The sequence below is a fragment of the Ailuropoda melanoleuca genome, chromosome 8 (assembly GCF_002007445.2).
Source record: "Ailuropoda melanoleuca isolate Jingjing chromosome 8, ASM200744v2, whole genome shotgun sequence".
NCBI classification, from domain to species: domain Eukaryota; kingdom Metazoa; phylum Chordata; class Mammalia; order Carnivora; family Ursidae; genus Ailuropoda; species Ailuropoda melanoleuca.
This window is the reverse complement of record NC_048225.1, coordinates 61850142-61868059: the sequence shown is the minus strand read 5'-3', so window position 1 is coordinate 61868059 and position 17918 is coordinate 61850142. Positions and strand designations below refer to the sequence as shown.

The 17918-nt window shown below is 35.8% G+C and overlaps 1 protein-coding gene across 6 annotated transcripts in view; it reads left to right on the top strand.

The window, feature by feature from the left end:
• Window positions 1-17918, top strand: part of SBF2 (SET binding factor 2) — a 453500-nt gene that overhangs the window by 212406 nt on the left and 223176 nt on the right. For all 6 annotated transcript variants that reach the window (XM_034666548.1, XM_034666550.1, XM_034666549.1 and 3 more), the window contains 2 exons: window positions 755-865; window positions 2976-3081. In XM_034666548.1, coding sequence (XP_034522439.1) covers window positions 755-865; window positions 2976-3081 — 217 coding nt within the window. The remainder of the gene's footprint in view (window positions 1-754; window positions 866-2975; window positions 3082-17918) is intronic.

Here is a 17918-nt window from a genome sequence, read left to right as displayed (position 1 = left end):
CTTATTTTTCTTATTTCAGTTGCAACCTTTAGTAATAGTAATGTTGATTATTGTCCAAAGTCACAGATCTCTTTGGAAAGTATAAAATATACCTTAACATTTCCCAAGGACTTGGAAATTTCTGGAAAACTTTTCCATGTTGTTGAGATTATATATATTCTAGAAAATTAACTTCATGTCAAGATTTCAATAATAATGGGTAACTTCTAACAAATACTAATTTTTTAGAGTCACAAATTTTAATGAGCTGAAACATTCATAAAGATTGCATTTTGTCTTCCATTTTACCACCTACCTTCTTCTGAGCTTGAAGTGTTTATCATATCTTGTCTCTATTTTGCTAACCTCTGTAATAATTCACAAAATTTTTCTGTGTAACAAATGTTCTGAATCTCAAATATATGAAATTTCTAAATTGTTACCTTGAAATTTGGAGTTTTGCAAAGTAAGAGACAAAACAGTTTTAAAGCCCTACAAATTTGCTAACGTGGTTATCTGAGCACACGCACCTGTTTTACAAATTATGGATTTCTGCTTTTCATAAACTCCTCTCAAAAGCTCATTTAGAGCTTCTGGTTAAGGAAGAAAATTTAATAAACTTAATAACATTTGCTACTTAAAATTTATCCTGTGGTCATTATAGAATATACTTTACTGGCTTCAAAGGGAAGTTTGCTAGGAGCAGATGTCCCAGCAATTTATTTGCAGTGCTTACTGTTTCCATGAAAAAACTACATGCATCTTCTCTTTGCAGGCTTGCCTAGGTTTGATCTACACTGTGTACGTGGACAGTCTGAATGTCTCCTTGGAAAGCCTCATTGCAAACCTGTGTGCATGCCTTGTCCCAGCCGCGGGAGGGTCTCAGGTAAATAGAATAAGGGAGGTGAAGAGGGCCTGTTCCTCTTTTCTTCTCCTCCAGTTAATTTAATTTATGAAGAAAAGAAAAAAAAAGGAATTCCTTAAATATTTTCATTTTAGAGGGTCTTAGTTAAGCATTGTCCCTGTGGTCTGCCTTCTAGAGACCCAAGATTCCATTCTTTGCTTAGGTCATGAGGTTAATTTTAACTCAGGGTTCACCTTTCACATAGCATAATTAGAAGTCATATTTTGTGTAACTTGAACTCTAGTTTACATTTTCTTGGAAATATACTTTTTTAAGCTGAACATTTAAAATGCATTCTTTCTGCCTTTCTTACTCCTCTATGTAGTTATGGCTCATTTTATTAACATATCAAAAAATTTCTGAGTGATAAAAATTGGGAGATAACATTGAGAAAACTCTCAAAACAATTCTTTGTAGCACTTATAATTATTTCTGAAAAGCTTTATTTATTTATTCATTTCCCTGGGTAACAGCAATTATACATGATCCTAAAGCCGTTTTCTGTGTTTGTGGTCTTTAATAGACCAGCTTGCATTAAGCTTTGAAAGAAGGGGGCTTATTTTTCTTATTTCGGTTGCTGCCTTTAGTAATAGTAATGTTGATGTCATCCAGAACCACAGATCTTTTCCCAAAAGTGTAACCTATCCCTTAAAATTTCCCAAGGATTTTGTTACATATATTTAGCCTTAAAGGAGGAAATTAAATTCTTTTACTGAAATTAAGCTTTCTCAAAGTGGTCATGGGTTTTTCATCCTGTTTGACTAAAGATTTTCATTTTTGTCTCTGAAGTAGAAAAATAAGAACCTCAGCTTCTATGTCTCAGTGTTTCTAGGGGAACATACTTTAAAAGAAAAAGAGTCTTCTCCTTAAGTCCTAAAACTGATTAGTTGATCATTTATTTTGCTTATTCTTGTGTAATACTGTAGAAAAGGACAGCCCTCTAAAAAATTCCATTGTTTATCCTACTCAGTCTGACAGAGAAGATACTTCCAATGAAACTGACACCTATTTTCTTTGCCCTTTGCCTTTTTTTTTTTTTTTTTAAAGATTTTATTTATTTATTCAACAGAGATAGAGACAGCCAGTGAGAGAGGGAACACAAGCAGGGGGAGTGGAACAGGAAGAAGCAGGCTCCCAGCCGAGGAGCCTGATGTGAGGCTGGATCCCAGAATGCCAGGATCACGCCCTGAGCCCAAGGCAGACGCTTAAGGACTGCGCCACCCAGGCGCCCCTGCCCTTTGCCTTTTAACTATCTTTTGTCTTAACCTTGGTATCTTCTGTTACTCTTTAGTTTTTATTCCCTTTTTTCCCTCCTGCTCCCTCCTCCTTCAGTCTTCTCTCTCTACTCCAAGGGCAGGATATAAAATGTGAGTTTGGTCACAAATGGACCTAAACTTGAAAGCAGTGGAATTGTTTCATGGACCTTTATCATGATGGGATTTATGCTGACTTTATTTTGTTAATTTATTTTTTAATTTAAAAAACTTTTTATTGGGACACCTGGGTGGCTCAGTTGGTTAAGTGTCTGCCTTTGGCTCAGGTCATGATCCCAGGGTCCTGAGCTCGAGTCTCACATCAGGCTCCTTGCTCAGGGGGAAGCCTGCTTCTCCCTCTGCTTGCCACAACCCCTGCTTGAGTGCGCTCTCTCTCTCTCTGACAAATAAGTAAAAAAATAATAAAAAAATAAAAAACTTTTTATTAAATATTACATATGTGGTTCATATTATATAGTTTTTGTTTCTTCAAGTTTTATTGACATATAATTGGCATAAAATGTTGACTTTAGCATTTTATTATTTTTTAGGTGAGTATGATTGTCAATGATTTTTGTATCTCATCGTTTATTAAATTTCATCTTTCCAATTACTGAATTTTCTTGTACCATTTTCACTTGGGCACAGTGTAACTTGAATGTTTTCAGTTACATTATTATTCTTGGCGATGCTAATTGGATAGAGGGTTATCACCAACTCTAATTTGAGCTTCAAGAAATTTTTAAAAAATTGAACTTGAAGGGATTTTTTTTTGTCTTAGGAAAATGTCTGAAAAAAAATCATTTATGTTTCTGTGTGTGTTTTTCCTCGTTCTGTAGAAGCTGTTTTCCTTGGGTGCAGGAGATAGACAGCTGATCCAGACTCCTTTGCATGACAGTCTTCCTGTCACAGGCACTAGTGTGGCTCTCCTGTTTCAGCAGTTGGGTATGTGTTTTCTCCCATTGTCAGTGTCCTCTGTGGATTTATTTTAAGCTCACATCACCTGACATGAATCAAGAAAATAAAAAACTATGATTAAATATCTGATATATAAAATATATAATTATGTAGGTCCTAATCTTAAATGGTACTTACTCTTTTTAAAAGATGTTTAACTCTGGCCTCTTTTGCGCTGGAGTCAATTAGACCTATAGAAAATAGGCAGATTTTCTTTATGCTTTAAAAGATGAATAGATAGTATATTTTGCTTTTCCTTAGATGAATTACTTTTGTAGAAACCTCATAGGATGGAACAAAAAGTCCTGTCCTTCTAATCCATGATCTGGATCAGAACTTTATCTCCTATTTTCTAGCAATAAAAAGGCTGAAGAATTGCAGGGACGACACCAGAAAGTGCACTCTGTCCATCGGACAGCTTGTACTTCATTTAAGGAATAGTGTAACTCTAAAGCGAAGATGTTTCTGATCAGGGCTACTAGAGATTGCATTTACTTTACCTCTTACTTGTCCTTTATATGTGCCTGCATATGAGCGTCCCATTCTCTTTGATTCAGTCTTTGTCAGCATTCTCCGTCTGTCTTTGTCTTTTTTAGGTTACACTGAAACCTTCCCTTCCCTTCCCTAGGGCTCATATTCTTCTTCATGGAATTATTAGTTCCTTACACAAAACTTCTACCCTCTTGTTTCCCTTCTGTCTCATGTTGAATTTTGCTTCTAGCTCAGCTCTCTAATTTGTCACTCCTTTTTCATTAATGGCCCCATCCTTATTCTTCTGCTGTGACTTCAATTGTCAAATTTAGAAAGCCTCAGAAGAAATTCTACGGAGTTTTATAGTATCTTAATAAAGATTAATGGTGATACCAATCCCAAAGTAGTTTTTCCCCTATTACATCTGCTTCCCCTCAGGAGTTCACACATTAAAAAAATTACGTATCCCTTCTCTCCCCTCTGAAATTTCTACTACTCACTGAGTCATTTCAACTAAGTCCTAATTTAATTAAAGCTATTTTTTTCTTAATATGTGAAATAGATAATCTGTCTCTCGTGGTACTTAGTTCTCTAAAGAATATCTTGTTGATTAAATACTCTTTCCATAAACTTTTAGAAATAATTTTAGGGAGTTCATGTGTTTTCTGCAACCTGTCCATGGTCCCTACTAACCATTAACTTAGTTGATTTTAGCCAAGCACTATTCACGTGACATTTTTACTTTTAGAAGAGGCTATATACCCCATACAAGGGTCAGTCAAAACAAAGATTTACCATTAAGAGGAACAGAAAAATAATGACACAAAGTAAATAATCTACTTTTTATCTTAATGCATGCTTTATAAGCCTGTTATGTTTTTGAGTTTTTACAATGATTTGACAAGGGGGAGGGAAGGGATGTTACTGGCATTTAGTGCCCAGTACTAGGATATTAGACATCCCTCATGCATGATGTATGTATACCAGAGGAGTTTTTACCTCAGAAACACCGGTAGTGTTCCTACTGAGAAAAACTACATAGATAAAGTATATATTTATAAAACCTGGACCTCTCTTCAAGTTAACAGTGACTACTAGGAAAACGATGTAAATATAGACATCACCTACCTGAAAGCATCAGAGGCAGTGAAGATGCTAAAGGAAACCTAGAGAAGTGAGCCAGGCATTTGGGACTAGTTTTTCCCAGAGTATCTGTTGATTTTGGAAGAAGTAACTGAAAAGCAGTATTGATATCCCATAGGGAATGGGAAAACTGAGTTCAGGTTTTACCAAGGGAGATTTCTTTATAAAGCTCTCATGCTTTGAGTTGGGACTACAAAGGACCACAACCTAGGAATGAGTAATCACAAGTAGACAAGGTCCACACAGGGACCTGTGAGGAACTGAAGTGGAACTTGAAATCATTTCAGTTCCCTGAAATGGATTATTGTGATCCGTGATGCTACTGTCTCTAGCCATAGAGTACAAGTAAAAGTAATTTCCTCTCTGGAACAGTATAACTGCATTCTAGGTCTTCAGTATGTCTTCATATATATATATGCCCAGCCCTCAAACAAAAATAACCAGAAATATGAGGACTAATCTTATATGAAAGAAATATAGAAGAAAACCATAGATAATATAAAAACCCACAGGGGCACCAGAAAATAGTTACCAAATTCACATATTTAAATAATTGTGCTTAGAATAGTGAAGGAGATAAACAGTCAAGAGTGAGAATTTGGGGAGTGATGTCAGCAAGATGGCAGCATAAGAAGTCCTAGTCCTTTTTCTTCCACAGAAACTTTGCTTTAACGATGATATACTAACCAAAATACCTTTATGAGAATTCCAGAATCTAGCTAAGAATTTGCAATATCCCAGATGATCACAAAGCTGAGAACAGACACGTTAAAATGGGTAAGAAGAGCAATTTCACTTTACCCTGTCAGCCTCTGCCCTAAGCCAGCAGAGCTCAGTGCTGGGAGAGGATACCCCAGCTTGCAGCTTCTCCTTGGGGGAGGGGCAAGGAGAAAAACGGAATATGCATGCACTTTTCCAGCTTTATGGAGGGCTGCCTGAGGGTGAGACTGTCTCACCTCATTCGGAGCACTGACGGGTCAGCATGGTTTGGATGCCACTGAAAACAAGGAAGAGTGAAGGGTGACTTGCTGTGCCATCACTGCTTGTCACGGTTAAGAGGAGGTGCACAACTTGAGGCATACCCCTTGGGAGGGAGGGAGAGGAAAAACAGCATTCCAGCTTTTCGGAGAGCTGCCTGAATATTGGCAAGGTTGTAGAGGAATTGTATATTTAATTCACTGCTGATGAGAATGTGAATTGGAGCACAGTTTAAGTTTCTAAAAAAGTTAAATAAACTGAATCATCCAGCCATTCCACTCCTAAGGTTTTCACTCCATTTACCTAAAGAAAATGATAGCATTGTCCGTAAAATACTTGTACATGAATGTTCATATCCACATTTTTATAATAGTAAAGAACTGGAAACAAGATCATTGTCCATCAGTGGCAGTGAATATTGGTGATGGTAATGGATAAATAATCTCTGATATATCCATACAGTGGAATGCTACTAAGCAATACAAAGTAATGAATTATTGATAAATGCTACAGCATGGATTAATCTGAAAATAATTATGCTGAATTTAAAAAGCCATACAAAAAAGAGTGCATACTGTATGATTTGGTTTCTAAAAAGCTCAAGAGGATGCAGTTTAATCTGTAGAGACAGGTCCCTGGTTGCCTCGAGGTGGGAAGAGAGGTTACAGAGAGATGTGAGGGAACCTTGGGATGTGTGTGTTCATTATCTTGTGGTGGTGATTTACAGCATATATATATGTTAAAATATATCAAATTCTACAAGTGAATTGAAAACATATATTCATACAGAAACTTAAACATGAATGTTCATAGCAGCATTATTCATAATAGCCAAAAAATAGAACAACCCAAATGTCTATCAACTCATAAATGGATAAACAAATCGTGGTATAACCACATAATGAAATAATACTCAGCCATAAAAAGGAACGAATTGTTGATACATGCTACAAATGGACAAATGAAAACATTATGTGAAAGTGAAAGAAGCAATACTCAAAAGGCCATATATTTTATGATTCCATTTATACGAAGTGTCTACAATAGGCAAATCCATTGAGACAGGAAGGAGATTAGTGGTTGCCAGGAGCTGGTGGGGAGGGGACAATGGAGTGACTGATAGTGAGAATGGGGTTTCTCTTCAGGTCATGAAATTGTTTTAGAGTTAGAGACTGGTGATGGTTTTACAACCTGTGGCTGTGCTAAACACCACTGAATTGTATACTATATAAGGGTGAGTTTTATGGTATATGAATTATAGCTCAATAAAGAAAAAATTATTAGGGCCCTGTCAAAGGAATTCAGGACCCACCTTGAAGAGACTTGCGATGGATCTAGAATGGTATAATATGAACTTCATAAATGGTGAAAATTGCAATTGGTTGAAACCCAGCAAATATTTTTATCTTTTAAAATTTTTTTAATTAAAATTTTTTTAAAAGATTTGTTTATTTATTTGCGAGAGAGAGAGAGAGAGAAAGAGCCCGTGTATGTTGGGAGGGGCAGAGGGAGAGAAAGAGAGCCTCAAGCAGACTTCCTGCTGAGTGCAGAGCCCAACATGGGGCTCAGTCTCAAGACCCTGAGAGCTTGACCTGAGCCAAAACCCAGAGTCAACGCCTAATTGACTGAGCCACCCAGCCGCCCCCAGCAAATAGTTTTAAATCTATGCATTCATCATAATATTAAATGAAAAATCATTACCTTAGAATATGACAGGGACATGATTTGCTATCTTGAAAACTTACCAATAAAGGAAACAAATGCAGCATTTGTTCTGTCTTGTCTATATGAATTGTAGTACAGGGTAACTTAATAGTAGATTAGGGGAATCGTGTCTTTTTAAAAGTATTCTATCAGTAAAAGAAAAAAAGTTATAGTACTGGAACATCATCATTTTACAGTCTTTGGTAGTTGAAGATCTGAGCGTCAGCAAGTGTTATCAAACACGTCTAGCCTCGTCAGACACTACCTGTAGTTTTGTCAGAGGGATTAAATCCAGTTGCAGAAAATACAGAAGATAGGGGAACATAGTGAACCGCACAAGACTGCAGTTGTCCAAATCTAGGTTCTTAGAAAACGCAGTATATATATACGATGAAATATTATTCAGCCGTAAAAAAGAATGAAATCTTGCCATTTGCAACAACATGGGTGGGGCTAGAGAGTGTAATGCTAAGCAAAATAAACAGTCAGAGAAAGACAAATACCGTATGATTTCACTTATATGTGGAATTTAAGAAACAAATAAGCAAAGGAAAAAGGAGAAACCAAGGAACATACTCTTAACACTAGAGAACCAAGTGATGTTTACTAGAGGGGAGATGGGTGAGAGGATGGGGGAAGTAGGTGAAGGGGATTAAGAGTACACTTATCATGATGAGCACTGAGTAATGTATTGAATTGTTGAATCACTGTATTATACACCTGAAACTAATATAACATTATAACTATACTGGAATTAAAATTAAAAACTTAAAAAAAACCCTATGTTTGCAGAAACTCTGTTGGTCAAATGTCTCAGGTTCTTAAGCAAATAAATTATAAGGAAAGGAAAGGAATGGAGAAGTAACCTCTAGATTAAAAGAGATTTAAAACATCCCATTTGGGGGGCTCCTGGGTTGCTCAGTCAGTTGGATGTCTACCTTCGGCTCAAGTTTGATCTCAGGTTCCTGGGTTCAAGCCCTGCATCAGGCTCTCTGCTCAGCAGTGAGTATGCTTCTCCCTCTTCCTCTCCTTCTGTGATCTCTCACTCTTTCTCAAATAAATAAAATCATTTTAAAAATCCCCTTTTTAATAGAATGAGATTGAACTATAGTGTCTAGGAATGCACATTTGGGTGATTATAGAAAAAAATCAGGAAAATGGTGAATAAAATAAAGTCAAGATTAGGGTTACTTATGGCAATAGAGAGGGAGTTCTGATTGGGAGCACATAGAAGGGGCCTTTAGAGTTGCTGGCAAAGTTCTCTTTGACTTTGCTGACAAAGTAGTGTTTGTAAGGTAATTCATTAAACCATCCATTTTATTTGTATGGTTTTCTATCTTTGTATTTAATCTTTCAATAAAAATATTTTTTAAAAAACTTATAAAAGCTAGGGGCGCCTGGGAGGCTCAGTTGGTTGAGCACCTGACTCTTGATTCCAGCTCAGCTCCTGATCTCAAGGGTCTTGGGATTGAACCCCGCCGTGGGCTCTGTGCTCAGCACAGAGTCTGCTTTTCCCTCTCCCTCCGCTTCTCCTCCCTGACTGTGCTCTTTCTTTCTTCTTCTTCTCTCTCTCAAATAAATAAATAAAATCTTAAACTTATAAGACTATTTTAACTTTTTATATGTATACCTTTTATTTTTTTAAAAAGTACAGTGCTAGGGGCGCCTAGTCGTTAAGCGTCTGCCTTCGGCTGCCTTCGGCTCAGGGCGTGAACCCGGCTCAGGGCGTGAACCCGGCGATCTGGGATCGAGTCCCACATCAGGCTCCTCTGCTGGGAGTCTGCTTCTTCCTCTCCCACTCCCCCTGCTTGTGTTCCCTCTCTCGCTGGCTGTCTTTCTGTCACATAAATAAATAAAAAATCTTTAAAAATAAAAATAAATAAATAAAAAGTACAGTGCTTGAACAAATTAGAGATTTTATCCTCAGATAATAGAAAGTCTAAAAGTAGGCAGTACAGGGCTGATGTGTTGGTTCCCAGATGTCTTCAGGGATGGTATGGAAATTCTCCTGCATGCTTTTTCCCTATTTATTTCCTATTATTTATTAATAAGGGAAAACTCCTTCTTATCTTACTATTTGTGTGTCCTCTATATTTGGTATAGTACCTTGGTCTCAGAAGACATTAATATTTTTTGAATAAATGAGTGAATCTTTTATTCATGAAGAAAATGGCAATCATTATTTCATTAGATGTTCTATGTATGGATGAAGTATGCCAGAATGTCAGATTATTAGTCATTTGAAGATCAGATTTCATTATTTTACTCTCTAGTATGTTTGAGCTGAGTTATCTTTTGCTTACATATTCAAAATTTAAGTTTTCAGGGAAAAAATAAGGAAAAGATAAGAAAGGGAAGGAGAAAGAAGGATGCCTCTAAAATAGCGCCGTGTGCAGAGTTGTAGTTTCCAGAACATGTGGTACTGATAATTCTGACTAAAGGCATGTTCTTATCACCAGTCATTTTGGTTGGACTGTTGTTGAAGGCCAGTATTAGACCATTATCAGAGTTCACTACCTGGGTTGGGGGTGAGATGGTGGTGGTGGATTTTATAAAGCACAGACAGGAAGCAGATAAGAGTAAGATTCTTTTGTAGCCTTGACCAGTTTTCCTGTGGAAGGTCTAAATGTAATGATAGCATTTCCCTGGTTCTTCTCTCCAAGGATTGTTAGGATAATGAATTTGTTTTTCATAGTTTGAGATGTCTCTGTGTTTGCCTGGAATAAGTACGTGGACTTCTATCGTCACCCCATAATTTCCTGTCAATCACCTTCATCTCTTACTTGCCATCTTATTTATTTGTTCCTTGTAGCCTACGTGAACTATTTTTGTTTACCTGAAGATTTGTGTTTTAAGTGTGGAAAACTGTAGGGTTTTTTTGTTTTTGTTTTTTTTTAATGTTAGTAAGATTGTATTCACAGGACTGGTTTTTATAGCCCGTCTCATTTTTTTCGTCTGATCCATAGCTGTTTAACTCAGATGTCCCTCCTTAACCCAAATAATTTTGTGACATTCTCATGATACGTTTTGCCATATCTGTTTAGCTATGATTTAGATTTTAACAGCAAATGTACTAGTTTTAGGATACTTATTCCCCAGTTTTTACAGTATATTATTTATTAGACTTTTTTTTATTTTAAAGATTTTATTTGTTTTATTTGACACAGAGAGAGAGAGACAAGCAGGGGGAGCAGGAGAGGGAGAAACAGGCTCCCTGCTAAGCATCACATCCTTGCTAAGCAGGGAGCCTGATGCAGGTCTTGATCCCAGGACTTGAGCCAAAGGCAGACGTTTAATCAACTGAGACACCCAAATGCCCCTTATTACACATTTTTAAAGTCACAGACTAAAATGATTTTGGACCCTCAGCTATTATCACTCTATTTCCATAGTTAAACAATAGTCTTGTATCATCTGTACTTATACTTTTTCCCCCCAGCTTTATTGAGGTATTATTGACACATAGCTTATGTAGGTTTAAGGTTTACAATGTGATGACTTGATGCGAGTATATATTGTGAAATGTTTACTGCAGTAAGGTTAGTTAACACCTCTGTCCCCTCACATAATCATCATTTTTATGTGTATGCTGATAATATTTAAGATCTAGTCTCTTAACAACTTTCAAGTATATAATACAGTATTATCAATTATAATCACTGTGCTGTACATTAGATCCCCAGAATTTATTAATCTTATACCTAGAATTTGTACCCTTTGACCAGCGTCTTCCATTTCTCACACCCCTGAGTCTCTGGTAACCACCATTCTATTCTCTATTTCTGTCTGAATTCAGCTTTTTGTTTTGTTTTGTTTTTATTCCACATATAAGTGAGAACACAGAGTATTTGTCTTTCTCCATCTGACTTGTCTCACTTAACATAATGCCTTTAAGGTCTATCTGTGTTGTCACAAAAAAAGGATTTCCTTCCTTTTTATGGCTAAGTGACATTCTGTTGTATTACATATATTTTTTTTTATTCATTTATCCATTGATGGACACTTAAATTGTTTCCATGTCTTGGCTATTATGAATAATGCCGTAATGAACACGGGAATGTAGATATCTCTTTGAGATAAGGATTTCATTTCTTTTGGTTATATAATCAGAAGTGGGATTGCTAGATCATATGGTAGTTCTATTTTTAATTTCCTCGGGTACGTCCATACTGTTTTCCAGAATGGCTGCACCCTGCCCACCGGATGTCTTTTCTCCACTGCCTTGACAACACTTGTTACCTCTTGTCTCTCTGGTAATCATTCTAACAAATGTAGGATGGTAACTCACTGTGGTTTTGCTTTGCATTTCCCTGATGATTAGTGATGCTAAGCATCTTTTCATGGCATTCATATGTCTTTGGGAAAATGTCCATTCAAGTCCTTTGCCCAGTTTTTTTTTTTTTTAAAGATTTTATTTATTTATTCGACAGAGAGAGAGACAGCCAGCGAGAGAGGGAACACAAGCAGGGGGAGTGGGAGAGGAAGAAGCAGGCTCATAGCGGAGAAGCCTGATGTGGGGCTCGATCCCATAATGCCGGGATCACGCCCTGAGCCGAAGGCAGACGCTTAACCGCTGTGCCACCCAGGTGCCCCTTTGCCCAGTTTTTAATCAGATAGGTGGTTTTTTGTTTGTTTGTTTTGCTACCAAGTTATATGTGTTCCTTATATATTTTAGATATTATTCCCTTATCAGATAGATGGTTGGCCTACATTTTCTCCTTTTCTGTAGGTTGCCTTTTCATTTTGCTGATTCATTTCTTTAGCTGTGCAGAAACTTTTTAGTTTGATGTTGTCCCACTTGTTTATTTTTTCTTTTGGTGTCATATTGAAAAAATCATTGCCAAAACCAATGTAAAGGAGCTTTTCCTCTATGTTTTCCTCTAGTAGTTTTATAGTTTGGGTTCTTATGTTCATGTATTTAATCCATTTTGAGTTATTTTTTATGAGTGATGTGAAATAGGGGATCAATTTCAGTCTCCTGCATATGAGTATCCAGTTTTCCCAGTACCATTTATTGAAAAGATTATCTTTTCCCCATTGAATATTCCTGGCTCAAATATTCATTGACCTTATATGTGTGTGTTTATTTCTATGATCTCATTTCTTTTACATTGATTTGTGTGTTTGTTTTTATGACGGTACCATACTATTTTTATTACTCTAGCTTTGTAATACAATTTTAAATCAAGAATTGTGATGTTTCCAGCTTTGCTGTTTCTTAGAATCCCTTTGGTTATTTGGGGTCTTTTATGGTTTCATATAAATTTTAGGATTTTTTTTCTGTTTCTGTGAAAAATGCCATTAGAATTTTGGTAGAGATTGTATTGAATCCATAGATGATTTTAACAATATTAATTCTTCTGATTCATAAACACAGGATATCGTTCCATTTACTTGTGTCTTCTTTAGTTTCTTTCATCAAAGTCTTGTGGGTTTTAAAATGCAGATCTTTCATCTCCTTGGTTAAACTTATACCTAAGTTTTTAAAAAATTTCTTATTTAAATTCAGTTTAGTTAACATATAGCGTATTATTAGTTTCAGGGGTAGAATTTAGTGATTCATCAGTTGCGTATAACACCCAGCGCTCATCACATTAGGTGCCCTCCTTAATGCCCATCACCCAGTTACCCCATTCCCCCACTCCCTCCCCTACAGTAACCCTCAGTTTGTTTCCTGTGATTAAGAGTCTCTTATGATTTCCCTCCCTCTCTGTTTTCATCTTATTTTATTTTTCCTTCCCTTCCCCTTTGTTCATCTGTTTTGTTTCTTAAATTCCACATGAGTGAAATCATATGTTATTTGTCTTTCTCTGACTGACTTATTCTGCTTAGCATAATACCCTCTAGTTCTGTTCACGTCATGCAAATGGCAAGAATTCATTCTTTTTGATGGCTGAGTAATATTCCTTTGTATGTATATACCACATCTTCTTTATTCATTCATGTGTTGATGGACATCTGGGCTCTTTTCCATATTTCGGCTGTTGTGGACATTGATGCTGTAAACGTTCGGATACATGTGCCGTTTGACTCACTATTTTTGTATCCCTTCAGTAAATACCTAGTAGTGCAATTGCTGGGTCATAGGGTAGTTGTATTTTTAACTTTTTGAGGAACATCCACACTGTTTTTCAGAGTAGCTGCACCAGTTCACATTCCCACCAGCAGTGTAAGAGGGTTTCCCTTTTTCCCCATCCTCACCAACATCTGTGGTTTCCTGAGTTACTAATTTAGGCCATTCTGACTGGTGTGAGGTAGTAGTATCACATTGTGTTTTTTTTTTTTAAGATTTTTTTTTTTATTAAAGATTTTATTTATTTATTCGACAGAGATAGAGACAGCCAGCGAGAGAGGGAACACAAGCAGGGGGAGTGGGAGAGGAAGAAGCAGGCTCATAGCGGAGGAGCCTGATGTGGGGCTCGATCCCATAACGCAGGGATTACACCCTGAGCTGAAGGCAGACGCTTAACAACTGCGCCACCCAGGCGCCCCCACATTGTGGTTTTGATTGTATTTTCCTGATGCCGAGTGATGTTGAGCATTTTTTCGTGTGTCTGTTAGACATTTGTCCCTAAGTTTTTAATTATTTTTGATGCTGTTATAAATGGGATTGTTTTATTTCCTTTTCAGATAGTTTTTTGTTAGTATATAGAAATGCAACTGATTTTTGTATGTTGACTTTGTATTCTGCAACTTACTGAATTAGTTTATTAGTTGTAATAGCTCTTTGGTAGAGCCTTTAGGATTTTCTCTATATAAGATCATACCATCTACAGAGACATTTTTACTTCTTCCTTATGTGAATGCTTTTTATTTTTTCTTCTTGCCTAATTGCTCTAACTAGGATTTCTAGTACTATCTTGAATTGAATGGTAAGAGTGGGCACCCTTGTTCTTATTCCTGATCTTACCAGGAAAGCTTTCACCCTTTTACCATTGAGTAAGATGTTAGCTGTGGACTTGCCATATATAGCATTTACTATGTTGAGGTAGATTCCTTCTATGCCCAATTCGTTGAGAATTTTTATCATGAAAGGATTTTGAATTTTGTTAAATGCTTTTTCTGCTTCTATTGAGATGACCATGTGATTTTTAAATCTTTTTTCTGTTAATGTGGTATATCACATTGATTGATTTGTGTATGTTGAACTGTCCTTACATCCCAGATATAAATCCTGCTTGATGATTGTGTATGATCCTTTTAATGTGATGCTGAATTCAGTTTGCAGGTATTTTATTGAGAATTTTTGCATCTACTCATCAGGGATATTAGCCTATAGTTTTCTTTTCATATAGTGTCCTTATCTGGCTTTGTTATTAGGGTAATGCTGGCCTTGTAAAACTAGTTTGGGAGTGTCCCCTCCTCTTCAGTTTTTTTGGAAATATGAGAAGCATTAGTATTAATTCTTCTTTAAATGTTTGGTAGAATTTACCAGTGAAACCATCTAGTCCTCAACTTTTCCTAGTTGGGAAGTTTTGATTACTGTTTCAATCTCCTTATTCATTACTGCTCTGCTCAAAATTTTTATTTCCTCATGATACAGTCTTGGTATGAACTTTTTTTATATGCATACTTTCTTTTTGCTTACTTAAATTAACTTTAGCTAGTTTTCATTAACAGATTAATATTTCTGTGTTGATTATCTGTAATACTTAATATAGATGCTTTTTTAAAAATGATAAAAATAGCCAGAATTTTTTCTTCAGTTTATCTTATAAATATTATTTTTACTTTTTACATAAACATCCTCAAAATGTTGAATGTAGCTGTAACTTTCAATTCAGAAAGTTACTTTTATTTTTGAATATTTTAATGGAAAAATTTTGGTATTCTTTTTTATCTTTCCCTGGAAAAGGGAAAGCACTGTATAATTATGCCTGAAAAGACATTAACTTTTATAAGAATATAAAAAATCATTTATGTTCCTGAAATAGAAAGATGAAAAGATGCCAGAGGAAATAGTGAAGGGGTAGAATATATTTTTAGGGGGTAGAAAATATTTTTATACTAACACCTTTATGAGGAATATGTTAATTGGTTAATTTATGAATCATATGATTTAATGCATCAATTGTAGAATGGTTTTTGTCTTTTTATGGTAAGTGCTTGAAATCTAGTGCCTTGGATCATGTTTCTGTTTTCACTCATTTTTTTCAGCTTGTTCATATAATATTCTTACTTGTTTTAGTCTTATTCTCAATTGTAATGGGAAAAAATTAAGTAGTCATTTTCTTTCTCAATATATGTAGTTAAATAGTTGGAGAATTTGAGCATACAAGAGTTTAGACCATTAATATGAATGGTGTATTGTGCTCTAAGTGGAAAAAGAGGAAATGAGAAATTTAATGTTTCACTATAACTATATCTATGATTAATCATTTTTTGACAGTTTGAATATCAACTATTTTCTGTGGGGACTTGAAACAAATTAAATCTTCTCACTAATCTGTTCTGGGACACTTTTCTGAAGGAACTGCTTACCATGTGTACTCTACTCTGGAGGCCTAATGATCTCTAGGGAAAACTGTTCCAATTTAATTTTTTTTGTAATAAATAGCACAAGGAATGCAGTTCCTATAATGCCCACCTGCAGGAGCATTTTTTTTTTTTGATCAAATGTTTACAAAGCCAATACCATATGCCAGGTCTGTGCTAGTCACTAGTGATATAAAGATGAAAAAAATCACATCCCTTATGTAGATATACTTTTAACCTAGTAGAGAAACATACATATTTAAAAATTATATTACAGTATATATTTAATACAATACTAGACATACCAAGAGCTGAGAGAGATACCAAGAGACACCTTACTAGCTAGAAAAGAGGACAAAGGGCATTACAGGCAAGGAAGAACATAAGCACTGGTATAGAGTATAAAAGGTCTTCATAAAATAGTAAGAGGTTTGGTGAAGCTTAGGTATAGGGTTGTAGGAAGTAGACTGTGATCAGGAAATTCATTGCTTTTCTTTTAAAAATTAAAGATTAAGTATTTATGCTAGTTTTGTAAAGGAAGCCATTTTTAAAATACCAAAGACTGACTGTGACCAATCGAGTGCTTATTGACTAGTATACTACCCTTGCTGGAATTACACATAAATAAAGCATGTGGTTGCTACATGATATAGTTTGAGGACAGTGCTGAAGAATCTTGGTTCAAAACTATCTTCTCCCTTTTCCTTTCCTGGTGCTTAAATGCTATTATGAAATAGTTATCTCTATCTTTGCACTGAGTTACCTTTTAATGCATGCAAATGTTTTGAGGCAAGATAGCCATTAAGAGTTGTCCTACATGGGGCACCTGGGTGTCTCAGTCCGGGGTTAGTGTCTGCCTTCGGCTTAGGTCATGGTCTCAGGGTCCTGGGATCTAGCTGGCTTCAGGCTCCCTGCTCAGTGGAGAGTCGGCTTCTCCCTCTCCTTTTTGCCCCTCCCACCGCCTGTGCTCTCCTCTGTCTCTCTCTTTCTCAAATGAAAAAATAACATCTTCAAAAAAAAAAAAAAGAAGAAGAAGAAGAAGAGTTGTCCTTTTTTCTCACAAAATTCTCTTGTCCAAAATTTCATTTTGCTGTCGGCACTTAGGGATTAATATTCTTACAAAATATGACTTCTCCATTATTGAAGTATGCAATTTACAAATGACGGCAGGATAAATTACCCTCTTTCTGTGCTCTGTAGCAATTTGTACGTGTCTCAGTTCTGTTGTGTTGAATTATTTACTTGCCAACCTGCCATCTCCACTAACTGAGCTCTTATGAGCCTGCCTCCCCTTTCTTTATATCCATCCCTAGAGTTTAGCAATTTCTTATATATCTCAGCAGCTTGGTAAAGGCTTAACAGTGGAGAAAAGAGAATAAAGGAAGAAGTTTTAATTTAAAAAGTTATTTCTGCGAAGGTAGGTTCCTTTTTGTTTGATCCTTGCTTTAAGTTTTCAGTTACTTAATATATTATCCTTCCCCTTTGTTTCCTATTCTATTCCCAAGACCTCTTTTGCTTCCTGCTTAAATGTAGATGTTAAAGAGATTTAAAAACCTGGTCTATCAGAACAGGCACAGACTAGGAATCTGGGCCATTTGGGATTGGAGTAATCTGAAGTAATTGCCCCAGACTCAGATCAATTATAGGGTTAAACAAGAAAAGAAATGTGTTGTGCCTTTTTACACAGTTTTGGTTGAGTTGGGCCATTTATGGATTGTTACTTGGGATAAACACAATTTTAGATTTGAATTTTTTTGTGGTCATATATACTTGTTAATTGACTTCTTATATTTAAAGATTACTACATTACCTATTTATAGGTCCATAAAGTATGTTTAATTCATGTCACACTCAAGGGAATAAGCCTATGTTCATAACCACTAAAATATACATGGTTGCCCAATTCAGTTACCTTTTCAAACTATTTTTTACTTACAAGATTTCCATTTCTAATATATTTGGAATGATATACTGAATTTGTAACATATTAAACATTGCCTCTCAGTGATAGTTATAAAACTAAACTATATACACCTATATAAAGCTTTAGTTAA